This window comes from Tympanuchus pallidicinctus, unplaced genomic scaffold, assembly GCF_026119805.1.
Source record: "Tympanuchus pallidicinctus isolate F22 unplaced genomic scaffold, pur_lepc_1.0 scaffold4, whole genome shotgun sequence".
Lineage (NCBI taxonomy): Eukaryota > Metazoa > Chordata > Aves > Galliformes > Phasianidae > Tympanuchus > Tympanuchus pallidicinctus.
The window spans coordinates 29,139,740-29,166,748 of NW_026294758.1; the positions used below are offsets into that span (position 1 = coordinate 29,139,740).

General features: G+C 43.1%; 1 protein-coding gene across 1 annotated transcript in view; it reads left to right on the plus strand.

The window, feature by feature from the left end:
- Positions 1-12,308, plus strand: part of ST8SIA4 (ST8 alpha-N-acetyl-neuraminide alpha-2,8-sialyltransferase 4) — a 51,667-nt gene extending 39,359 nt beyond the window's left edge. Inside the window, exon 5 of the mRNA XM_052700744.1 lies at positions 8,681-12,308. Within this exon, the coding sequence (XP_052556704.1) occupies positions 8,681-8,963 (283 nt within the window). The 3' untranslated portion in view covers positions 8,964-12,308. The remainder of the gene's footprint in view (positions 1-8,680) is intronic.
- Positions 12,309-27,009: the final 14,701 nt, after the last annotated feature.

Here is a 27,009-nt window from a genome sequence, read left to right on the forward strand (position 1 = left end):
CAGTTTAGTGTTTTGGTAGCTGCATCAATTCTCTTTTCACAGAAGCTCTTGGAGACGTCTCTTGTTAGTGCTATGAATAACTTACCATTTTGAAAGAAAAGTTACACAAGCATGGGCTAGTATCTCTGCACTCCTGTCATTTTCAGTTAGCCCAACAATTGAAATTTAGGGTAAGACTTAAAACTATAGTCTGGTTCTTTATGAACCTGCTAGAGCAGGATTGTGCACTGTTACTTTCTACAGGAATGCCAACAATTTCATTAGTGAAATCTAAGGTGAAACAGCTGCTATATCACATTTTTCTTTCTTGTATAAAGGCTATTTAAAGATAATTGCAGTTGCTTTTTAAAAATATATGTAGAGAAGTATTCCAACTACTTCTGTAGATTGTGTGCAGAATCATAATAAGTATGTATTGTTTATTGCTTAAATTGCACATTCACTTTTCTTTTTGATTCCATAAGCTTCCTATTTCCTATTTCTCCTTTCTTCCACAGTTTGCTATTTATAGATGGAAAATACAAGTAACAATCAACTTCTTCAAAAAGAAGGATTTTCCTAATAGAAACCTTGACATTTCTTTTAAATTATTTCTAATAAAAGTATAATAGTGCCCACTTTCATTCCTATTGTTTCTTCCTTAGATCTTAAAGATCAACGATTTCATAGGCAGAGTGTACCCATAATAGTGTGAAAATAAGAGCATTTACCAGAGTTTCATAGCTAAGTGAAGAAATTCTCTCTTCAGTTGAAATATGTTTTGTACAAGCAGTTTTGTATTGAGGCACAAGTGTTTAGAAGAACAGCTTGTTTTTTGTTTTTGTTTTTTTTTTTTAATTTGGAATTTCTGATATAAAGTTCAACTTTTGCTCACGTTGTGGAATATCTAACCATGACAGCTACAAGCAGGGTGTCCAGTGCTTCAGTGCTAAGCTTTGCAGTGGTGTGGCAGTGTGATGTTCTTTCAGCCTAATAAGATCCTGGCTTTGTAGATGTGTTTTGTGGTGGCCCTTGCCTGTTAAAAATTAGGCCCCACAGACGTACACTTACATTTTCTTTCAGAACCTACTGAAACAGATGGAAGATATTGTCATCCATTCCCACTTTTTAGTACAGTATTGGGTACAGAGTACTTGCAAAGGACCGGAAGACTTAAACTTTTTTCCCCTAGATGTGACAAACTGAGGCCCATATTTTCTACAGTCACGGTGTGTCATATATTTGTTAGCGGGCATTTCTGAGGAAACAGCTGTCTCTGTTCTGCTGGAATGCTTCTGCATGATAATCAAAAACGTGGGCATTTTTGGAAGTCCTTGTTTATGAATGAAGGGTCAATGTTTCTGCAGTTCGATCATATCACGTTAATACACTGAAATGTATGAGTTCCTTATGACATAATCTTACAGTTTAACATAAAAAAAGCCGTTGTCACTGATTCATCAGTGACCAAAAGAGGAGTATTTCCTTTCTTTTGCTGAATTTTCTTATTAAATATCTAGAGAGGCTTATTCATCTTTCAGTCTTGTTCCAAGCCAAGCTCAGTGTTTACTTTTTAGATATGAAAAGTGAAGGTCATCTGGTTTCAAATGAGAGTGTTTTGATGGCTTGGAAATACTGCTGAAGTGGGTCAAAGGTTGACACGTTGTCAGTCTTACAAGTATTTTGTAAAGTGCCTGAGAAGACTCTCTTCTTCATTTATAAAAATTTCTGCCTTATACTTCCAAATACTACGTGGTTTATGTCACTGACAGCTGTGGAGGATTCCAGCTATGATACCAAAATCTTCTCATGTATGAGCAAAGAGTTCATATGCTTACATGGTTTTAACTAGCAAGTGATTCTTAATTAACTGGCAAAAGAAATGCAGTGCTATGCAATGACTTGATACTTCTTTATCCTTAGCTCATCCTTTTCTTACGAGGTGATTTGCCGTAAGTTGATAAGGCTGCCTTGGGAGCAGATCATTCCTTTTTTTTTTTGGAGACAGGAAATAGTAAGCTTCAATATGTTCTAAATTATTTTGCCAGATCCAGAATAGACTATGTACACAGTGGTTAAATTTATGTGGAAAGATGGTAGAGCTTCATGGCGGCCTGGAGGCCATGAGTACTGATAGCTGGGGCAATATAATGTGTGTACCATGTACCATGGTCATATTCACCATTGATGTCATTAATTTTTTTCATTCTCTTTCACAGCAAAGTTTCCATGCAGAGTCCAAGCTCTTGAGCGATCTTTTAAATCTTCTTCATAAGCAAAAACTGGAATTTGGAACTTAACAGTGTAAGATGAAGGGATAATGGGAAACAAAGAAAGAACAGGCCTTAATATTGATGTAGTTAATTAAGCTTAGTTGAAAGTGAATGACAGTTTGAGGAATGTTTCATCTCTTCATTAAGCAACGATTTCTTTTGCTGAGGTAATTATGCATACTGTTTCAAAATACATTGGAAGATATAAAGCAGTCTCATGCAAACCCTCAGCAGTGTTTTTGTAGTGGCTGTTGCATTCTCAGTGTTATTTGTACTTGAATCCTTTCACGCATTCCTTACGGAGTATTCTGCCTAATAGATTTTTAATTAATACATTAATGCATTTAATTAATACAGTTGGGAGGGTCAGATGAAGGGTTGTTTATATCACTGATGTGATTAATCCCACTGAAGACATGAAAGTTCAAAAAGAAGTAGCTGAGAACTAGCAGAGGCTTTATTCCTTCAGAGTCTGTTATTTTAACTAACGTCTTCTAGAAAACAAGCTAAATAAATTGAGTCTAGATCCTGCTTCACTGAAGATGATGGAAGTTTCAGCTTTGACTTTAGACAGACTAAAGTCAGACAACTGATTCAACTTTCCTTATTTGAGAATAATTACTTAAAATGACTACAGTTAGAAGCATCGTTTTATGGTAAGCTATGCAATGCTTCTGTGACAAGATAATTCTTCAATACAAATTGCTATTTGTAACATGCCATCCAACGTGACATCCAACCAGATTCTGGGTCTAAGACCCTGTCTCCTCTCTAAACTGTCTGCTGAAGTAGATTCTTTCCTTGCTTGCTGTCATATGGATACTGAATGCCAACTGGATGGAAATGTTAAACGCAGAGGAGGTGCCAAGCTGTGCTCTTGAGGCCAACAGGTTAGCAGTTCCATGAGAAGGAACTTCATCTGCGACCCAGTGTTTGTCAGCTTCTGAGTTTCACTCTTTGTAGTAGGTTAGATGTTGTCATACTATTTAATGTCTACTATTTAATGGATGCATAGCCTTTATATTGCAGTCTTTTCGTTTAGGTCGTTAAAACCCTGTTTGTCCCCTTTTTCAAGCTACTCCAGTTTCTTTGTCTTCATACAGAAATAACTTTTTTTTTTTTAATTATTTTGAAAGAATGTAATTGAGACAGTGTGGAAGCTCTGGCTTCTTCTTGTAATACTATATAAATGTACATACATTTATATACATGTATATATTTTATATAAGTATTATATGAAATCTAAAGCTCGGTTAAAAGTATTCTCTCAACTTAGTGGCTTTAGAAAGAAAAGAATTTCACTGCCAGGCAAGTGTACAAAAGCAGTTTCACACTGAAACTGACATACCTATCTATGAACAGAGATTGATAAGTAATCTTTAGGAGCTATTTGGACTTACATACTTTTTTGTTTCCTCCTGTTCAATCCTGATCCAAGAAAACAGTTAAAAATGCGCTGAAATACACACATCCAGATTCTGATCTAGCATGCTGGGCAACACTATTGAATTTGGTACACAGATACAGCAAGTAAAAGCGTTAAATATGCTAAATTATGAGGTAATTTAACGTAGCCTGTCAGTTCAGATTTTCTTTGTTAACGCAGTAGAGCCTAGGAAAAGCACATACCATGTTCTAATGTAGTCAGAATTTATCCATTCCGCAGCAGCAGAGAAAATAATAGTCATCTAGATTCTCCATTTAATGTAATGAAGATTGACATCAGTTGTTTCATGTATTTGTCATTGTGAAAAGATCATTTGTTCACTATCTTTTAAACAGATATCCATATTTTTGATTGTTTATTTGAATTTTTGTCTGCAAGGAGTCTTGACCAGGTAGCAATATGCTGTTCAATTAACATTTCCTCTGAAAGCATGCTTTTAATACTGCATTCCATTTTTATAACTTGTAACTACTTTTGTAACTTGTACTGCGTGTTACCGCTCTGTTCCCAGTGTCAAAGGATTGATAATAGCAATTGGAGAGTTGTGTAGCTGGTTGGGAATAACCATTTTCACAGAAAGTTTACTATCTGATCCAAGCAGAAATGTTTTATATTATATTCTGCTCACATTCTGCTTTTCATTTTGTTTCCCTTTATTTCAATTTCTTTCATGCGAGGTTGAGTTAAACCATTTCACGGTTAAACCAAAAAGATGAATGTTTGTAAGGATGTAAAGGCGTCATGAAATGTTGTGAAGAAATAGAAATATGCTCAAAAGTAGATTTAGAAAGTTCTAATCTCAAGAACTCTGAGAATTTGTTGACTTCAGTAGTAACAAATTCTTAAGCTCTTATTTTTTAATATAATTTTATTGATCCTGATGGAGGTACAGCAAGTATGGGATAGGAACTTCTAGGGAGAGAAAAGTTTTCCTACTTCTACTTCTCTATATGTAGTTGAAAGCCTTCTTGCAGTTCCTGAAATAACAATAATTGACCTGCAAATATCTCACAGTACGAAGGTATCTTGAATTACAGATAAGATATAAGAGGTTTGTCTTTTTGACTCACAGGTAGTTCATGACCAGTTCTAAACTCTACATGCACCTCTGAAGAAGTACATGAGTTGTTCGATTTTATCTAATCCTCTAATTTTGCCCATGCCATTCGCATTCACTGCAGCAGTATTTTATCTATTCCACAATATCAGACAGTTGTGTTACCTTCTTGATAGTAAGTGCAGTCAGTACCACATTTGAACTGCAGAGCTTGGATATCTTTTTCATGTTTAAGAGAAACCAAAGAGAGAAATTCACTTTTTCTGTGACAAGCAGAAAAGAAGACGGAGCTTTTAAGTCCTAAAATTGTGAAATGCTCTTCATTATGTCTTCAATACTTCTGTACAGAAGCTCTCAATTAGAAGTTTTTGTGGCCCTCTCAGGTATTAAGATACATCCATTTACAGTTCCCTTTCTTCTCTGCAGTAATCATCTTGTAAGGTTGAAATTCAGCTTGAATGGTGGCAGTTGTAGGCTATTGCACTAGATACGTCAAGTCTGAATACTGTTAGGCTAGAGACAGTCATGTAGATAGCTGACTACATGTAATTAGAGCAGATGCAAAATTATTTCTGAAGATATAAATTCCAATTTATATGAATATTAAAAAGTTTTACTTTCAGTCTGTTCTACTATATCTATGATACAAACTGCCAAACGTGCTAAGCTTAGTTTTTTCAAAAACTTTTCTACAAGCAAACTTTCAAAAGTAACAGTAATAAAAAATCATAGGATCATTAGTCACAAATAAAACCCTTAAAGTCTTCTAGTCGAACCGTCAACCTGACACAACTGAGTCCACCACTAAACCTTGTCTCTAACTGCCACAGGAGACAAATGACAACTCTACGACTTCCCTGGTCATCCCGTTCCAGTGCCTAAATATTCCTTCCATTCTTTATATCCAGTCTAAATCTTCCCTGATGCAACTTGAGTGGTTCCCCTTATACTGTCACATATCACCTGTGTGAAAAGATGGACATCCTTCTTGCCACAGCCTCCTATCAAGTGATTAGAGGGAGTGTTGAGGTCTTCCCTCAGTCTCCTCCATACTGAATAACCTTATAACCCTCAGCCACTCCTTGTAAGTCTTCTTTTGTAGTCCATTCACCAGCTTCATTGCACTTCTCTGAATATATGCAAGTGACTCAATATGCATCTTTTAAGAAGTCCAGAACTGAGTGCTGCATTCAAGGTGTGGCCTTACCAGAGCTGAGTACAGAGGGACAATCACTTCTCCAGTGTATGCGGCCACTGTATGTCTGATACAAGCCAGGCTACTCTTAGCTATTTCTTGGTCACCTGCACACACTACTGACTCATGTCAAACAAAATCAGTAAGAGTCTCTCCTTTAACTTGTCCTGTTTTAAAAATACTGTATCAGTTTCTCAGAGTAGGAAGTGAATGCTTAGCTTTATATGTCAGGAGCTTTTGTCTCAAAGCTCAAGTTCATGAAAAATGGTGTGCAGTACATTCAGTACATTGGTCATTTATACTTGTAACTATTCCGCACTGTATTTGCTTCTTAACTGCACTTATTACTGTGATACCTTTTTTTTTACAGTCAAACAAAATTCTGACTCATTCGCTTTGTTGTCTTTGGTGAGACAGTCAGTCAGCTTAGAATTGCTTTCTGCTCGTAGATTCCTTCAGCTTTCAAAAAAGTAACTGAGTACAATGGAAAATAATCTCATTCACACATATCTTTGATTCAAAGACATTAGCCTGTAGGGCCTGTGTTTTTGGAAAAGGGAAACTGAAGAGGCCAGGTGCAATGCAAAGATTATTATTAATGTTATATAGCATCTGTTGCTTTTGAGTCTGTTCACTGTTTGGTTAAAAACATGCTCTTGTTTTTTGTCATTTGGGTGAGAGTCATTTTGCTGTTTCTCTAAACGCTTTTAATATGATACTATCTAAGCTTCAACCTTATAATAACTGTTTAACACAAGACTAACTGTGCTGGTAAGGCTAATCTCCTTTGACCCCTTCTAAGAGTGTAGTGATACAGTGCAGTGGTTTAGATTTGTGTGGCAGTACTGTATAAGGACTTGATTATTTTTCTGGTTTTACAGCTTCTTGTTCCCACAGTTTGACCAGTACAGCTATGTGTGTGGTTGTTTATCTGGACCAGCAGAATGACCAGGTTTAAAGTCTAAGTGCCCTTCTTTTTATGTAACTCTCTTGAATCAAGGATGGGAAAGTTACGTTAGCAATAATAATAGAATGGCATTAGTTTATTGAAGTCTAATTTTTAAAGATTAAGAATGTAAAACAATTTTGGTAGTGAATTTTGAAGATACCAAAGTGAGTTACATGCCAGAATCCTGACCAGTTTCTGTGTGCCTTCTGTATCCACCTGCCACTTATGTCTTTGAAAACTACCTGCAGCTTTTAAGCTGCCAATCAAATGTTGTTATTGCTTCAGAAGAGTAACAGTCCTGTAGTTTTAGGTGGGTTTGTGTGCTGTTGAGTACAAAATCAAACCATTTTACAATTATAAATACAAGATTCTGAGTTTTTCCAGAGACTGCTGTTCGAAAATAGGAAGCTCTAAGTACTTCCAAGCAAACTAATTAAAGCTAAATTTGTATTTAGTTACAAACATTGTATTTACCTTTGTTTATGTTTCTCTATATTTAGTCAAATAATCTGTGAAGTAATTGGAAGGCTAATCAGATATTCAGTGTAGAGTTGATTTGATGAGGTGAATTGGATACTGCATGGGGTGAAAGCCTATGACAAGAGCTGTGTTTCCTGATCACAGCACAGCATCAAGGATGTTAATGGAAGTTTTCTAGCAGTTGCCGACACTGTGGGTTCTTATCAGAGTTGAAGCCTGAAAGGGAAACTTAATTTAGCTACCCTTTCTCCAACACTGTCGTTTTTCTTCCTGGTGGTATAAAGGCATATTAAATATAGTGTCACTGATTATGATCTCAGTTTAGAGCGAAGAAAGAGACTTGTTTGTTTGATGGGGAAAATGGATGTTTAAAAAATGAATAGATAAAAATAAGTGTAGAATCACAGAACCATAGAATGGTTTGAATTGGAAAGGACCTTAAAAATGATCCAGTTCTGATCTTCCTGCCATGAACAGAGACATCTTCCAACAGCTCAGGCTGCCTAGGGCCCCATCCAGCCTGTCCTTGAGCGCCTCCATGGTTGTGGCATCCACAGCTTCTCTGGGCAGCTGTGCCAAGGCCTTACCGCCCTCTGAGTAAAGGATTTCCTCTTAGCATCTAACCTCAGTCTCCCCTCCTTTAGTTTAAAACCATTATCTCTTGTCCTGTCACTATAGGCCCTGGAAAAAAATGTCTCCATACATTTCTTAATGGGTACTGTAAGTAAAGTGCAGAAAAACTGTAGTTAGGTCTCCCCAATGCCTTCTCTTGTGTAGACTGAACAAGCCTAGCTGTCTCAACATTTCTTCACAGGGGATGTGCTCCAGCCATATGATTGTGTCTGTGGCCCTCCTCTGGACCCAGTCTTGACAGTCCATATCTTTCTTCTGTTGATCTCTCAACCTGTTAGCTGCAATTCTTTCACTGCAGCCAACAATACAGTTTGCTTTCTGTGCTGCAAGCTCACATTGTCAGTTTGAGTACTTCACAGTGTAATACAGTGCAGCGCAGAGCACTGCTCCTCCAGTTCCTTCCCATCAGAACTGCTGTCAATCCATTTTTGTGCTTTGGATCGCCCCAGCTCATGTGCAGGACTTGGATTGCATTTGTCTTTGTTGAACTTTATGATATTTATCTGGGCACACCTCTCAAACATGCTCCAGATGGCATCCCTTCCTTCCAATATTTCAACTGCTTCACCAGTTTGTTTTTGTCTCTGAGCACTTTCTCATGATTTACATTATTTATTCACTGGAAGTTGTATGAGAGGATTTTAATGTACTTTTTTTTTCTTCGCAGCTACTGGCTGACAAACAAGGTCCACATCAAACGACCCAGCACTGGTCTCCTCATGTACACACTTGCTACCAGATTTTGTGATGAAATTCACCTGTATGGATTTTGGCCATTCCCAAAGGATTTACATGGAAAACCAGTCAAATATCATTATTATGATGATCTGAAGTATCGGTACTTTTCTAATGCCAGTCCTCACAGGATGCCATTAGAGTTTAAAACATTATATGTATTACATAACAGAGGAGCACTTAAGTTAACAACAGGGAAATGTGTACAGCAATAAAGCACATGTGAAGTACAGTAAGAAGTTTGGAATATGCTCTTCATCATAAAGATGCTGTGGAATGGCAGTGGGACCCCAGTGAGGATATGCTTCAGTACCCTTTCAGCCATTGGAAAAAGGAATTTTATCAGAATTACATAACCAGCTATTGTACCTGCAAAGTGCTATAAAACTAAGCTATTTTGACTGCAAGGGTTCAAGTAAGTGCCACTTTCACTAAGAACAAAGTTTGAATGTATACTCAGTAGTGTTTACAGTATCCAGTGATACATTCATCATGAATTAAAGAAAAAAAAATATAGCCTGCTTACTGCTGACTTACCACTGTGGTCAGAGAGAAGACATCACCTGGGAACAACATATTTTCTTCTGTAAAGAAACTAGGCTTTGGCAGAAAAAAAAATATATATATATCATTATGGAATTGAGTAGAGAAAGTGAAATAAGGTCAAACAAGTAAATGCATTTAGTCAGGGGACTGTTTCTGATCTTGTATTATAACCTGAGCTTTTGTTGCTGTTTTTCTTATGGCTGTTGGTTGGGTTTTGTTGCTTTTGAGTAATTGAATCCTTAAAGGATTTTGAGGATGTAATGAGTAATTAAAAGTAAATATTTTATGGAATTGTCTTAGGAAAAAAAAAAAAAAAACTACAAAAAATAAACACAAAAGAACATAAAGGTAGGAGGGTGGAGGGAAACATAAAATACTGTGTCAGTTGTTATTGTGTTGTAGCCTACTGTCACACAACTCTTAACCTCTCAATTGTTTTTCTAGCTACAGCTGTCAATACGTGGAAGCACTCAGAGATAGGTCATTTGAGCCATTTTTTTAAGAGTGTTTCTGTTGTGTTCATATTTGAAGACATTTACAAAAAGGTGCCCTTATTTTTGGTACCAAAGATTACTCTTACAGTGTATACACCTTTTTCCTTGAAGAAATAAAGTAGATTTAACGATGTTTCTTTGCTGCTGAGGGGAACGTGTTTAAGTTTTTGAACTAAGCATCTCAAAAGTGAAGACTTTGCCTATATAGTTTCGTTCTTCAGAAAAATCTGCAAGAGTAAAGAAATTGTTTCATACATTCAAATATATATGTGATTTTTATTCCTAATTGAATGGAAAATACGAAGTCTAAAGAAACTCAGGTGACACAGTGGAATATGGTTAAAGAGGAAGATGTCCAGTTAAATGGAAAATAAATGAACTGCAGATCAAAAAGTTCTTTTAAAGCTCACATTTCTAATGTGTTGGATGATAACCCCATCTGATATACCTCTTTTCTAACTTGATGTTCTGATGGATAATTCTCTGAAATAACACAGAGCTGCATTATTTTACACTGATTTTTCTGAGCATCAACTTTGTTTATCCATGAAATTCAGAATTCTTTCCCTCTTTCAGAAATGAAGAGGATATAGGAGGGCATGGGAGGGTCAGTAAAACATACAACAATATGCAGTACATGTGTGCATACAGTATGTTTTAGCTCTTCAGGAGCAGGTGAAGTAAAAACACAATGGTTTCACCCTTTTCACGTAAGGCTAGACTAAGGAGATGGATGCCAGGAGTATTTTCTTGTGATGTTTTCAGCTCTAGGTTAGATTTTCATCTCCAGTGATGTTTGGTTTATCTATCCTAGTTTGAGCAATATGTAGCATGGCACTAACAAATATTACTAGTTAAAAACACCACTTGTTAACTACTTTTCTTTTTATCTATTCACATATATTTCATCACATGTGGCTAGAGGTCTCTGATTATGCCATTTTAGTAGATTAAATCACTGCCTTTCAGACAGTTTTGCTAAAAGTTGATGAGAAACAGAAATTATTGTGCTTTACCTAGGACAGAGTAGCATCTTTCCTTATTCACCTGGACAATTTACTTCAGCTATATACAGAGGTGTGGGATAAGATCCTAACGTGAACACCACTGAAACAAAGGCATGACTAGGAACTAAGTAGCGGTACTTAGTAGAATGTAGAATGTTTAGAAGGTAGAATGTTTACCTTGATATTGATCAGCCACAGAATGTTCTTTGTACACTGTGAAAACTTGCAGTTTAGGACAAGATATTTCCTTAATAGAAGGTGGGCATATTAATATTGTTTCCCAACAGCTAGTGTCAAGTTTTTGAAATGCATTTTGTACACATTGATTGACTTTCCCTTGGTGAATTCACAGATGCCAGTCTCGCAGAAGCTCAGAAGAGCATCTAGTGAGCTTCATCTGTTCCTCTAGGAATGTTTTTTCTTCGAAGTGGTGTTAGTCTATCAGCAAAAAGAGAATTCAAGTAAATCAAAGTACAAACTGTGCTGCAAGCTGTCCATTTTGAATTATTTTGTGACAGTGGTTACCAGTTGCTCTAGGTTGACCTGAGTTGCGATGTACCCTGGAGTTTTCCTGGTAGGTTTGGTGGCCTTGGTTGTTAGCCCTGTTACTGCTAGGGAGCCGTAGCAGTGGACTCTGCAAACATCTTTTCTCACCTTTCCTTTAGACCTGCTTCTGTATTGCTGTGGGATCTTTGTACATGTCTCTCCTGGCATCCCAGGTCCCAGGTTACCTGTATGACTTTTTCCCTACAGTTGACCTAGTGGAGAAGTGAAGGTATCCCAAATGCTTAGCAGCTGCATAAGGACTTTACAGTGGAATATATTTCACCTACTGATCCTTCTCAGTGCAGCGGTGAGCAGCTCAAACCTCCATACCTCCAAACCTCCATAGATCATTTCTGTTTTTCTATAAATATTCATACCTTCTGTGTTCCCTATCAGATAACAGGCTTTATTAAAATCGCTACTTCTATCATCCAACACCACCCACAACAAACATGAAGTAGATAGCATAAAAAGAAAGATACCTAATATTGCGATGATCATCTGCGGAATACCCATTGACTGAGTGTTCCTCAAATTTATCCTCCCATAAGCCATGGTAATTGCCAGCCATATTTTTAAAATATATGTTAAAAATAAGAACCAGGAGCTACATCAGGACAGCCCTGCATATTTTTCCAAATCTTATCGCAGCTCTACATTGAAGAACTCAATTTCATTCATGTAGATTTATTACAAATTGTTTAACATTGTGTATATTAATGTTGCTGCAGCAGACAGTCTTTCTCTTATATTTCATAAAGATAATATGAATATATGCTATATAAATACCTTTCATTGTTAAGTTTTCAGCTTTGGGAACGTTCTTTCTCTCTCAGCTCTGAGCCACTCTCCACTGAACCTTTCAGACTTTGGCTTGTTTACACAGTACAATGTCTAGTAAAAACTATCATTATTTTGTTAAACAAGAGAATCAGTACATGCCTGAGGTCAGCACTTTTTTTTTTTTTTTTTTTTAAACTTTCTTTTTTCAATTGATTGCAATTTGAAGAAAAATAGGTGTAGGTTCAGAACATTTTATTAGTGTTTGATCTGAAAAAAGTGCTGAGCACTCTTTACAGTGACTTTCCTGGAGAGATGTGTCCGGGATTTAGATGGGGATCTAGATTAGCATATTTCAGGATATTAATCTGAAATTGCACGTTATTTATTTTTAAGAGCACTGTTACTGTGTTTTGGGAAAAGCACAATTGTTCTAAATGTAGATAAAATAAAGGAAGAGCGTTTACAGAGAGCATCATTCCTGCACAGTACTACTGCTACTGAGTATATGTAACACAATTTCTGTGGTTTAAAGTATTGATATGTATTCTGTCAGAATTGTCATGTTTGACACTTTAATATTATTCCAAGTACAGCTATTGGGGATTGTTTTCTTATTTGTACAACTGTAAAAATAAAGATTTTTTTTTCATTTTTCTGCTATATTCTACTCCATATTCCTTTCTATTACAGTGTCGATAAGACTTTTCAATTACGTGCAAATTGTGAAGATAAGTGGGAGAGTGTCTTCTCCTTTAAGGGTGTGTGATTGAGGACCTTCTCAACACAAAAGTGGACATTAAGAAAAGGTGGAAGCCATAAACAAGAACATAGACACAGATTTGATCCACACATGGTAACAGAAGCAGTCATGCTGCTTGTTAATGTGGAGTGTGAAAGTATTTATTGTAGTATGATGATCTAATTGAGGACCTTGTTAAGTAGGATGCTGTCTCGCTCCGATTTATAGGAGGGAGAGGAGGTTCTTTTATTATCTATATACCCGGCGTGAGATTAAGAAGCAACGGTTCAAATGTTGGTCCGACCAGTTTATTACAAATCTTAATCAGGGAAATGGGGAAGGGGAGGACGGACACTATTAAGAATTAGGGTAATGGGGGAAGGGAAGGGGGGCGATAGAAAAGATAGAAAAGAAGAAGCAAGGAGTCTTTATAGGAAGCAAGAGGGACATAGTCACCACCATGGATCCAGCGAGGTTCGTAGTTCTGTCTTTGATCCTCAGTAGTGGTGGGTCGTCAGGCATTGTTGTCCTGTTGCCAACGACGACAACGACCATGGTGATGATGGCCCTTTTTCAATACTTCAAAGTGGTTGAGTCAGCTGTTTTTGGAGTGACAGCTCAAATCCAAATTGGTCGAATCAGCTCTCCTTTGAGTGACAGATCAAACCCAAGGTGGTTGAGTCAGTTCTCCTTGCGGTGGCAGCTTCTGGCTCTGGGATCTCAGCAGGAACCTCCTTTGTTCTTATCTTTCTGGCCTTGCCAGCAGATAAGAGGAAGCAGGGAGGCACCAACTTGCATCTTGCCTTCGCAGGATACAATGGTATCATCCCCCAGCCTTCCATACTTAGCTGGAGCGGTTTGGCCACAGGCCAGATCTTCCGCCAGTGAACACTGCTGAGCACTCTTTTCCGCTCTTCTACAGAGCAAGCAGCTCTGGGGGAAGGGGCTTGCAAATGTTCCCAAAGCGATATCGATTGTCACACGGTTAGCACCCATCAGTTGCCTCCTTGACAAGTCACTCAGAGTCTTATCACAAGAAAAAAACCTCAGGAAGCAAGCTTTGAGCCAAAAAAAACTAAAGGAGGATTCTCACAGATGCCAAGGAAAGGGGGAAGCAATAAAATATACGGAGGCACAAACCTGGTATACAAATGTAACAGAGACAAGAACAAGAAACCAGCTTGGTCACTCACACTAACTGATGGGTTGGCAAGAAACTGCACACAAAGTAGGTCTTTGCAGCTGATAAGAATGTAGATGTGAGGGTCCAGGATGTCAGAGGGGGTCAGTGGCACTGTGTCAGCTGACAAGGTGGCCGGTAAGGGAAGGGGACAGGGGTCAGCAAAATGGGGAGCAGATAGAAGAGATAGGTAGGAAGGGGCTGGTCGCGTGTGAATCCTTGCCAGTCAGTACGTTTGTCTGTCTGACGTCTGTGTCTGATCACCACAGCCTATTCTGTCTCTATTAAATCCTCTCTCAGTAATGTCTCTGTGTGATCTCAGTCTCTGCCTCACATGTGTTGGAGTGTCAAGGATTGGGTGCCGGCTCCTGGGGAAGGAATGAATGGACGGGGCGCCAGGCCCCAGTGTCAAACTGGGGGCATCAGGCAGCTGGGGGTGCACAGGCAGGTGTGAAGCCCAGAGAGGCTGTGCCGCAGAGGGGCTGTGCTGTTCTGTGCTGGGAGCGGAGGGTGTGTGAGTGCTGATGTTATCACAGGGATGTTGCATGTGGGCCTGCAGCAGGGCCTGCTGGCTCTGCCATCCCCGGGGTTTGGAGGCTGTGCCCCTCAGATGTGGAGTCCTATGTGTGGGGCTGCTGGGGGCAGCATTTGGGCTGGAGCCAGCTGTACAGCAGCCAGGCAGCAGCAGCCTGAGGCAGAGCAGATGGAGGAAGCTGCCATGTTCCTTCAATCACTTAGCGGTAAGTTAAGTGCAGTGAGTTACCTGCACTCTAGTATCTGAACTTTGTCATGGCTTAAAATGAGAAAGCTGGGTCATGGTTTATACTTAGTATCTGTCTGCCAGTATCCCTCAGCTGAAGCTGATCATTTCTGCCAGCAGCCCAATTCAGTGGTTCCAGCCCTGGTCACCAGTTCTCCACATGTATTTGATAAAATTACCCAGACACCCACCCATCAGTGCCTCCAAGAACCAGGGTTGGCGTCAGGGTATCTTCACAGACTCATTTCTTCCATCTGGCATGGTTAGACTGCTTTGGGATAAAACAATCCAGGTACTTGCTTATAACCAAATCTGTAATGAAGGGATGAAGTACATAGCAAGCAGTTGGACAACAAAACTTCAGGACCCAGGCAGCTTGTTTTCAAAGGCTTAAGGTTGGAAAAAAAGTGACTACTGTCAGGCCTGTTACTTCTTGGTGCTGCAGCATAGGCGGATTTACCATCTTGCAGGAGCAACTAACGCCTTCAGCATGAATCCCAGTGAGACAGTTTCAGAATGGGACTTCCAGAATCCAGAAGAGGAAAAGTGGTTTCCACCATTGTAATGAGGGGTGAGCAACCTTGTGCTGGAGAAACAACACAAGGATTTAGGAGATTAACAAAGTGTGGACAGAGGCTTAGCAATGACTACTGGTTATAGGATAAGGGAAGCTGTTAAAAGCAGGGGATTGCTTCATGCAGCTGAGGCTGTATACTGACAGGATCAAAAACTCTGCCAGTGTGGTAAATACCAGGAGGGGGCAAACAGGAGAGGTAGGTGATTTACTTACAGATAAAAAGTGGAAGAACACAAGTTGGTCTCACTCATCCTCATACTTTCAAATTCTCAAGCACTCAAAGCCTGTCTGTGATACACAAGAAGTCTGTCCTGCTGCCCCACATGCACTAGGGCTCTGTCTACAGCTACAAACCCTGCCTTGGGCCCCAACCATGCTTAGCAACAGGGTGAAAAGATTGATTAATCTTTTCAACACTCCCATCAGAGTTCTTAAATTCCCTAATTGATAGACATACAGACATATATCAAAGGCATAAATTTAGGTTTGGGTTGGTTGACTCCAAATCTTCTTTTGCAGGTCTCTACGCCTTTTTCCTTGGAAGGCTGCTGCAGGACATGCTTTCAGAAGTGTTTAGAAAACGTCATGACATCTTTGGCAGTTTCCTCTGAATCTGGGGAAATTTAGAGGAATGGAAGCTGTGAGAAGTGCTGCTGTGCCAATTACGGGCGCACATGCAGTGTGCAAATGGGAGATATGGAGGTGTAGAAGAAAGGTTGTCAGTAGGCAGCACATGGCAGTTCTGACAAGCCAATGGCACTCAGACTTGGGCTGTTAAAATCACCCCAAGAGATGGAGGCCTTGAGCTAAAGGGCTTTGATCTCTTGGAGTCATCCAGGTAGACTGTTTCACCTGCAACAGTTAGTCTCCAGCTGGAGCAGGAGGCAAAGGGGCTCTGCTCCCCAAACAGTACTCCTGACCTGAGGGCAGTGAGTGGGACCCATGGGCATCTCACCCTGACTGTGGCATTTCTTTTTTGTTACTTGAACAGAATTCTTTTCAGCATGAGTATCTCCATATGGTGAGGGACAGTGGGAGCTGCTAGCTGGGCACTGAATAAAACCCCGTTTTAGGGAGGTCTCACATTTTATTTTCCTCTGAGTACTGTTTTCTCTTTTTATGTTTAGTTTTCCACTTTCCTTCCAGTTTGTGTGGAAAAGATGAAACTAATCCCAATCATGGACCTAATGATGTCAAAATTCAACCTCAGTTGCTTTTGTAAATTTTACCACTTATCCTTTGCCACATTAAAGCACTGCACCAAACATTTCAATGCAGGAATTTCTTTCGAAAGCAAAACAGGACAATCAAATAGTCAGTCTCCCACCTGATCTCTTAGATTCTGAAATATCCTCTTGGAAACCAATGAACGAAATGAAGAAGGTGGATTTCTCATATTGCAATTTCTGATGTTGATGCAACTGAGGATGTAATTGCTACCTTTTAGACTGGCAGTGCTTTCTCTTCCTGGACTTAACTGGTGTAAACGGACGTACAATAGTTGTGACTGGATTGTACTCACTCAGCTCTTCAAAACCTCTAGACTTACAGATTCCATGTATCACTGGTGTTTAATGAGCTTCACCATGATCTTTCTTTCTCTCTAGTCTGAACCTCATAACTCCTCTTTAAATACTCCTTTTCTGCTCTGTACTGAACCAGGTTTGGCCACACAGGCTTTTCTCAGAGAGCAAGTGTTTGAGTGTTGCAGTAGTCTCCAATGAGCCCCTCTTCCTTGCTGATATCACTCGTGTATGTGGCCCAAGAAAGGACGTAGAGCCTGGAATAGGCCTGCTACCTTCAAGTAGGGGAGAAAAATAGAAAAAATCTCTGAGAGCAAGCCAAGGGCTTCCTTTGATGCAGAGGACTGGGCAGAACTGCAGGCATATAAGGAGAGTCATTAGGCCCATGTCCTGCTACCTCAAAGGCAGATGTGTTTTGTTGAAGGCACCACTGTGCTGCATGGATCTGGAGATGAATCAAGATTGGGGCGACCTGTTCAAAAACACAGTCAAAGCCTTGGTCACTGCTGCAAAACCCAAGTGCCACCTGTACATGATATGGGGAATGGAATGGACAGAGGAACTGGGGAAAATACAGATGCATTTGTTGGTGTTGCTTTGCTGCAGCTGACGATCGCCCCTTGTAATGTCTATGGTAATGGACATCCCTACATGAGGACAGGCGATATATGCAGCAGGGATGGTGACCACATGGCCCTCACTGTGCCTGCACTCCAGCCGAGCGTGTCCGTGAGGCTTGGAGCGAGCAGCAAGGATAGCCTTGGTGCTGGTCTCGTGCTCTGGGAGCTGCCGACAGCCGCTCTCAGTGCTCGTCCCCAGAGCCACCACAGCTTCTTCCCCGCCCTGCCTGGCTCAGGCAGCCGGGGCACCCAGGAGGCCGCAGCAGCAAAGGGAACCGGTAAGGGGACGCCTCAGCCTGGGCAGCCCACTGGGAGGGTTTCCTTCCTGAGGGACCCGGGCACTCGTTCCTCCGCTGACGGGGTCTGCGAGTGACCGTGGCCTCTCTTCCTTTCCTACGGTGATTGACCCCTGCAGCTGCAGAGGTGGGGTGAGGAGCAGCCCCTCATCCCCTGTGCTCTCGTACCCACCACAGCAGCTGGACAGCATGGCCACTGAACTGGACCATCGCCATCCCATTTGCCAGGACACCATGGATGACACAAGATAAATGAAGCCGTGCCACCACCGGCTCTGCTTTGGTTGCATCTGTTGGTAGCCCACATGCCCCCTCTACAAGTTCTTTATTATGAGAGTGGTGAGGTGCTGGAACAGGCTGCCAAGAGAAGTTGTGGATGCCTGGAGGTGTTCAAGGCTGGGTTGGATGGGGCCTCGGGCAGCCTGGTCTGGTATTAAATGGGGAGGTTGGTGGCCCTGCATGTGGCAGAGGGTTGAAGGTTCGTGCTCCTTGAGGTCCCTTCTAACCCAGGCCATTCTGTGATCCTGTGAGTCTGAAGTTCAAATGCTCTGCTGTAGTAAAAAATACCCGCAGAAAAAAAAATTCTTGTTGTCACCACAAGCAGCTATACAGCCTGTGCCTGTTGCAGGCTGTCCCAGTAAAATGGTACTGCTGTGTTAGTAAGAAACCTAATGTTAGCTTTGCAGGAGCTGGTGGGCTATTAGGGTTGTTACCACCTTGTGCAAATTTTTAGTGCAAACTGACAGTCAATATCAGGCGTTTTTTATTGCACTACACGTAACATCAATGTGGAATAATACCAAAGACCTCAAAAATACACGCACAAGCTGAGAACGTAAGCTATAAGACTAAACAGCACCTGGGTCAGCTTCTGGTTACTGAAGAGGTACTACCGTAAGAGCTGGGAAAGAATACAGAATAGAACCAAGAAGCAGTCAAACAGCAGGATAGGACACCTTACGTGTCCTGGGGAAGTTACGTCCACCAGCTTTGCACAGCATACAGTCCCAGGAGCTGAGAGCAATGGCTTACAATGCAACTTGAGGGGCAGTCTGACAGAATGGCATCTGGTGCAGATGAAACAAAGGTGTGTCACTGAATTCTTCCATGTGGAAATAGTGGCATCCGCTGACATTCAGCGACATTTGCTGCATATCTGTGGAGACCACAAAGTGGACGTGAGCACAGTGAGGCGGTGGGTGCTGTGTTTCAGCAGTGCTGGCAGCAACAAAGAGCAGAGGTGTGTCTGTTCTGTGGAGCTGATGGGGATTATTTCTGTAAGGAGAACTCAGAACACCTACTGAACTTTGAGGAAAGAACAGGGGCTCCGGACCACAAGGCACGTTGCTTAGTTGCAGTAATACTCGCTCATCAGCAAGTGCTGTAGGGAAAATTAAAACCCCATGAGAAGCAGTATTTTAGAGGTTTGCTTTAAGAAATGCTTCTTAATGAACTGCTTTTTCAATCAGCTAATTTTTGTGGGGAACTTTGTAAATCTCCACTTACATGTACATTCTGTGCTAATGCTGCACTCACAGGTTGTTTTGTACAGCCAGTAATGAGCATGAGGCAGCTTAGTAAATGGCTGGGTAACATCTACAGCCATGATATCCACCAGCCTACGCTACAGCTTGATCACCACACAACTCCTCAAGAAGGCAATGCACTATTCCGTTTGCAATGGGCAGGGGGCGGTAGGTGGTGCTAGATGTGCGTAGGAAAGGCCTTGGAAATGCCATTCAGCTTCACCCTGCAAGAAACACACGCACCACAAAATCATAATAAATGCCATGTAAGCCTTCTGTTCCATGAGAGCTTCGCAGAGAGGCCCACAGTGTGTCTGGACGTCTGCTACAGGATGTTTCTGGAGTAAAACAGCCTCAGAGGCAGCCTTTGTCCAAGCACTGAGGTTGACGTTGTTTCTCTGGCGCCTCGGTATGGCCACTTTGAGGCACGGGCTCAGGAGAGGTAGCTAAAGAGGAAGCGTGCAAAAGCACAGGACTATGACACGGATATTCAGGCCTTTGGAGACAGAAAACTGTATCCACGAATTTATTTCTAAGGAGAAAATTGTGTCTTTTTTCCCGTTCCTGTCAGTTTTCTAAACCATTCTCTTACCACGGTGATGACGGTCTTCTCCTTTCTTGAAGCTCTTGAGATTCCTGATATGTTTCTGCATTTGTGTAGGATGAAAGTAAATAAACATAATCTGTATTTCCTTGATCCTGTCACAGAAAATCTAAATGTTAAAAACCAAGCTGCATGACCAACCAAAATATCACAACCTAAGTTTCTCCGGAAGACAGAATTTCCATACAACATTAATACATCACAATTAGATGGATGACAAGGGGAAGGCAAGCAATACCATCATGAGCAGACCATCCTCCAAGCAGAAATCCCTTAGCTTTCCAAACTATGTGCTCTCCTTCTTAATAAAATAAAATATGAGTAATAATAACAAAAAGAAAATTTATCTTCTGTCCTACTTCCTGAGAACAGGAATGGGGTTGTCTTCCTACAGAGTCAGAACTTGCAGCAGCAGAGCTGTTGACTGCAGTGCCATGTTTTCTTTCGTCAGGATTCAGAAACTTGTCTGGCATTCTCACTGCCTCATTACCAAGTTTAACCACCAGAAGTTCACTGGTGTGGCCTATTTTCTTTGCTAAGAGCATCATATGTTCAGCAAAATCTGAGGGTGTTCTTTGGTTATATGAAGCTTAATGGTTAGGGTCAATGTAAACGACCCACCAGAATCAAGATATCTTGCAGTGATCCTGACTGCTTAAAGTCTACTCCCTTAAAGATGACTGCTTGAAGTTTGTTCCCCAAAACACCAAGCTTTGAAGTTCTCCAGCAGTTTGCACACTAGGTAGAACAAGCCAGTTAACCTCCCACCCGTCCTAGATTTTGAAAGATTCTCTTGGTAGAACTAAATCTCTCAATGAACTAAATGATTCTCTTGAAGAACCGAATGATGAAGGTTGATTTCTCATATTGCAGTGCCTAGACATCGTTGCAAAGGAGGATGTCATTGCTGTATTTTTCTTTCTGGATTAGCCTGTGTGTTCACGGGCTTGCGACAGCTGTGCACTCAGCTCGCCTTATGGATTCTGACATCTCACTGGTGTGATTTTTTTGTCTCCAGCCTGATCCTCCCAATTGCAGTTCATGTCAGCTGCCTCTGAACTGGTGCTGGCAACGCAAGCCTTTCTTGCAGGATAAGTGCTCCAGCTTCATCATTGCCTCAGCAGTTTCCTGTGAGGCCCTCTGGATGGGCAGCGTCACGCCTGGCTGCAACTCTGGCAAGGAGGCAGAGCCTGGATTAGGCCTGGTGCTTGCTGGGCAGAGGAGATCGGACCTGCTGCCCCCAGCTAGGGGAGAAAAACAGGAGAAAATCTCCAGGGGCGAGCCACGGCCGTCTTTGACCTGATGTGGGAGGAAGCAATGCACGGAGCGGGCAGGGCAGCAGTGCTGGCGTGGGAGAGTCAGTGAGGTCCGTGTCCTGTTGCCTCAGGAAGAGGCAAAACATGGGTTTTGTTGAAGGCACCCCAGTGCTGAATGGATCTGGAGATTTGTCACGACTGGGGCGACATGGGAAGACTCAATCAAAGCCCCAGACACTGCTGCAAAATGCCAACAGCGAGCAGACACAATATAGGGAACGGAACGGACAGAGGCACCACAGAAAACCAAGATGCCATTGCTGGGGTTGGAGCGCTGCAGATGACGCTCGCCCGCTGTGACATCACTGGCACCGACGCCCTCCGTGAGGGATAGTGACACACGCAGCAGGGATTGTGACCTCTTGGCCCTCACTGCCTGCAGCCGGGCGCAGAGTCTCTCACTCTGGCTTGTGCCTGCACTCCAGCCGAGCGTGTCCGTGAGGCTTGGAGCGAGCAGCAAGGATAGCCTTGGTGCTGGTCTCGTGCTCTGGGAGCTGCCGACAGCCGCTCTCAGTGCTCGTCCCCAGAGCCACCACAGCTTCTTCCCCGCCCTGCCTGGCTCAGGCAGCCGGGGCACCCAGGAGGCCGCAGCAGCAAAGGGAACCGGTAAGGGGACGCCTCAGCCTGGGCAGCCCACTGGGAGGGTTTCCTTCCTGAGGGACCCGGGCACTCGTTCCTCCGCTGACGGGGTCAGCGAGTGACCGTGGCCTCTCTTCCTTTCCTAGCGTGACCCCTGCAGCTGCAGCAGCGCGGTGAGGAGCAGCCCCTCATCCCCTTTGCTCTCCTGCCAGCTGGACAGCATGGCCACCGAGCTGGATTGTCGCTGCCCCATCTGCCTGGACACCATGGATGACGCCAGCTACGTGATGCCATGCCTGCACCAGTTTTGCTTTGGCTGCATCCAGCGGTGGGCTGAGAGCAGGCCCACGTGCCCCCTCTGCAAACGCAGGGTGCAGTCCATCTTGCACTCCGTGCGTGCAGACAACAACTTTGAAGAGTTTGTCGTCGGACAGCAGGAGAGGGCCGGAACAGCAGCCGATCACACAACACCGGCTCAAGAGCACACAGGGGCGGTGCCCAGCTGGCCGTCCGTTTCCCGCCAGACTCCGGTCCCTGCTGTGCTCCGGCCCCTGCTGCCCTGGCTGCGCCAGGAGCTGAGTCGGCTCTTTGGTTCTGACCACAGGGCCGCCTCTGCAGCACAGCGCCAAGTCATCTCTGGCCTGTGCTTCTTTGGCCTGAACCAGAGAGCTCTGACTTTCTGGCTATTCAGCTTCCTGGAAAGCCGGGCAGCCAGCTTTGTGCAACGGCTTGTTGCGCAAGCTGCACAGGTGTGCAACGGGCCGGTGCCACGTCTGCCTGGCCCCGAGGCCTCCCATGCTGCCACAAGACAGCAGGGCAGCCCCGCAGCTGCCCGTGGTGCACAGAATCCCCATCCCGGCCCACAGCCCTCCAGCAGCACCATGGCAGACAACGAGGAGGGTCCCAGCCAGCCTCCATCCATCCCGGCTCCATTGCGGACCGGCCAAGCAGCAGCCCAGCAGGAGCCGGGGGAGGCAGTGCCAGGTCCCTCCGGCACCAGCAGGGCCAGGCAGCGCTCACGCAGGGCGCCTCAGCGAGCTCCAAAGAGGAGGGCCCGCAACTCTGAGGCCTCTGCACCTCCTGCCAAGAGGCCACCCCGCCGGCAGCACTAGGACGCCGCCCCAGCAGCTGGCGAGAACAGGGCCGGGCCTGCAGCTGGGGCACAGCCAACAGCGGGTTGGAAGGGACCTCAAAGATCATGGATCTCCAGCCCCCCCGCCACAGGCAGGGCCACCAACCTCCACACGTAACACCGGACCAGGCTGCCCGAGGCCCCATCCGACCTGGCCTTGAACACCTCCCGGGACGGGGCATCCACAGCTTCTCTGGGCAGCCTCACCGCTCTGCCTGTGAAGAACTTCCCCCCGACATCCAACCTGAACCTTCCCTCCCTCACCTTCAGACCATTTCCCCTTGTCCCGCTGTTATCTACCCTTTCCAAGAGTTGACTGCAATAAAATCACAGAAAAGTCTCCATGTTGTTCCACCAGTGCCTTTGTCAGCGCTGTGCACGAGGGAGGTCTGAGCTCTGCTGGGCCTGGAGGCCTCCTGTGCTGCTGTTACTGCTTCTTTACAACCTCCCTTAACACATTGCAAAGGCAAACGTCAACAGAGGAGGCACTGCTTCATTTCTATGCAGGGCACAAGGTGGCTCATCTCCACCAATAAACACTCCCATGTCTTCACACTGTCTTCTACTTGCAATCCCAAAGGTCTCACTCCACACCCATCACATACTGATCCCACTGATACATGACAAGCTTACAAGGTTACACAAGCATAACTGAGCCTTCTGCACCTGTGCAGAGGGTTCAGGGTCCTTGATGGTTGTTTGGGAAGGTGTCCCCCTCCTCACTTTCACCACATTTGGGCTGGCATCTGGCGGGAACAGGGCCAGGCCTGCAGCTGAGGCACAACCAGCCTCAGCGGCTCAGACTGTGTCAGACTGAGGAAAACCATATAACAGAAAAATCTCTGTGTTGCTACCAATGGCTTTGTCAGTGCAGTGCAGTGCTGCGAGCTGTTTTATGAATCTCCTGGATCTATCTGTATTAGATCTGTGGTGTTCCCAGGTTACATCTGTGGTTTTGAAATCAGCCATAAGAATAAGGGCAGCAGGTCTTGATGTATCTCTTAGAACCTTTAAGAATAATTCATCGATGTTTTCATCCTGGGTGGGATGGCTATTGAACAACAACATCCTCTTTATTTACTTATCTTTTAATCCATGCCCAGAGGCTCTCAACTACATCATTGCCAAGCAGGAACTCTGTACATCTCAACCCCTCCTTCATGAACAGCTACTTCCCCTGCATCACCTGCCCAGCATATCCCTGCTGAGGATCCCAGAACTGTCCATTGTGACACACCAGCCACAGGGTTCTTCTCACCATGTTTTGTCCATGCTGGTGATGTTGTAACTCTAAGACCAAGCCCAGATTTCTAGTTCCTCTTCCTTCTTCCTCATGAGTGAGAGTGAAGAGAGGGACAGCAGGCAGCACTGCTTACAACACGTTTGTCATTGCTGTCTCCACTCCTACTGCTTTCTCTGTTGATTGCCCACCTTGTCCTGATGTGCCTATGGGGTCCTGAAGTGCATGAGGCTGTCTCATAGGAAGAGGACATCCTATCCCTTTGTGGGAAGGGTTGAGGTGTTCATGTCGGCACTTTATTCCCCATCTGAGAGGCAATACTACCTCAAAAGCATGCACTGCTCAGCTCCAGGCCTGCACCACTACAGATTCTCCCAGGGAGTTTTTTTCCAGTTTAACGGTGTCTCGCTCCAATTTGTAGGAGGGAGAGGAGGTTCTTTTATTATCTATATATCCAGCGTGAGATTAAGAAGCAACGGTTCAAATGTTGGTCTGACCAGTTTATTACAAATCTTAATCAGGGAAATGGGGAAGGGGAGGATGGACACTGTTATGAATTAGGGTAATGGGGAAGGGAAGGAGGGCAATAGAAAAGACAGAAAAGAGGAAGCAAGGGGTCTTTATAGGCAGCAAGAGGAAGATAGTCACCACCATGATCCAGCGTGGCTCGTAGTTCCGTCTTTGATCTTCAGTAGCGGTGAGTTGTCAGGCAGAGTTGTTCTGTCGACAACAACGAGGACCATGGTGATGATGGCCCTTTTTCAATGCTTCAGAGTGGTTGAGTCAGCTGTCTTTGGAGTGACAGCTCAAATCCAAAATGGTCGAGTCAGCTCTCCTTTGAGTGGCAGCTCCTGGCTCTGGGATCTCAGCAGGAAACTCCTTTGTTCTTATCTTCCTGGCCTTGCCAGCAGATAAGAGGGAGCAGAGAGGCGCCAACTTGTATCTTGCCTTCACAGGATACAATGGCATTGTCCCCCAGTCTTCCATAGCAAACAGGAGTTATTATTTGGTAACAGGCTAGATCTTTTGCCAGTAAACAGTCCTGAGCACTATCTTCCGAAGGCAAACAGCTCCAAAGATGTAAAATTGTCCACACAGCAATTTTGGTTGCCACATAACATCCATCACTTGCCTCCTCAACAAAATACCTAAGGAAGCAAGCTTTGAGCCAAAAAAAACAAAGAAGGATTCTCACAAACGGACCATAATGCCAGCCCTTGTACATCTCCATTACCCCAGATCTAGCCTACTCTTCACCTTACTCTCTGCCTCCAAGACTCTCCTTCCAGTTTGTAGTGCTGATTATGCTCAGGTTATTGAAAAATTTCCCTCTGCCTGAGGCAGGAATAACCCAGACTGTCTTTCCCAGAACGCTTTTTGTATGCAATACGAGGACTTTATTCTATTCTGCAGTATGTAACGGTTTTGACTGAGCAGGGTCAAATCAATTACCAGAACCTCATTAGGGTTAAATGTCCCCAGCACCCATTCCTCTTTCCTTTACTGTCCTTTGTACTTCTTCATTTTTCTACAGGCTGATTCATGACAGGAAAATTTGATATACCTATTCAATGCCATTCTCCTTAGACCAGGTGCCTTTGAAGTTGTTTCAGAAATGAATCCTGTGCCTGGCTCAGTTCTTTTTGGAGAGAAATGCTGCCATAAGACTTGTCATTCATTCCCCAGGATAGTGTTCTGTGCAGTGACATAGAGTATGAGCAACATTACCAGCCACCTGGTGGTTACTTTTGCTATTTAAGTGCATGGCAAAGTGAACGTGGAACAGCAATGAGGCCTTGCTCCAATGAAGGCTAATGATATTCTGGGCGAATAGGTGGAGTGAAATAGGTGAAGTGTTGTCAGCAGGTCAAGGGAAGTGATATTTTGTCTGTTTGAGATACTTGCTCAGCTTTGCCAAGCAATAAGGCAGTATCCATGACTCCAGGTCTTCTGGCACCATGGTATGCCCCAGCGACTGGGCAGGAAAGACCTGAGACAAAGCAGCTGATGGAGGTTGCCATGCTCCCACCATCTCTTAACAGTAGCATAATTTATCAGAAAATGTTAAAAGCGAGCACATAACAACTAAACAATCCCGTGAGAGCTAAAATTAACCTCTGTACGTAATTCAAAACTTAAAAGAAAATGAAAAATAATTTGCAGAAATCATATAAAATGTTGCCAAAACCCTGCACTAGGGTTTAAAGCTTACTGAATCAACCAATAAAAAAATTCTATACCTTCACCAACTATGTGAAAAATATACAGCTCCACTCTTCATAAAGAAACTGGTAAAAAAAAATCTTTTTTTTTTTTTTTTTGTTTTGTTTTGTTTTGTTTTGTTTGCAATGAAGTTGTTATTTTTAGTCTATAATAGAGTATTCAGCCTTCACACCCCATTTGGAGTTCATGCATATCTGAGAATGGTATGAAAACTGGTATTTTTGAGCAGTGTTCTTTTCGATAGCACAGATGCAAGAGGCCATATTATGCTGAATCATGTTTGTAACTGTGTACAATTGATTGGATTAATTTACACCACTATTTATTTGGTAAGTGCTGTCTTTTAATTACCTACTACAGCAGAAATGTAAGCATATAACTGATAATCACTAAATGAGACCATGAAAAATTCTTGAACTGTAATCAAGATGTGCTTATAGTGGCAGTAGAGGCTCTGAAGCATGTCCAGAGAAGGGCAGTGAAATTGTGAAGAGTCTGGAGCCCAAGTCCTATGGTGAGCAGCTTAAAGAACTGGGATTGTTCAGTCTAGAGAAGAGAAGGCTCAGGGAA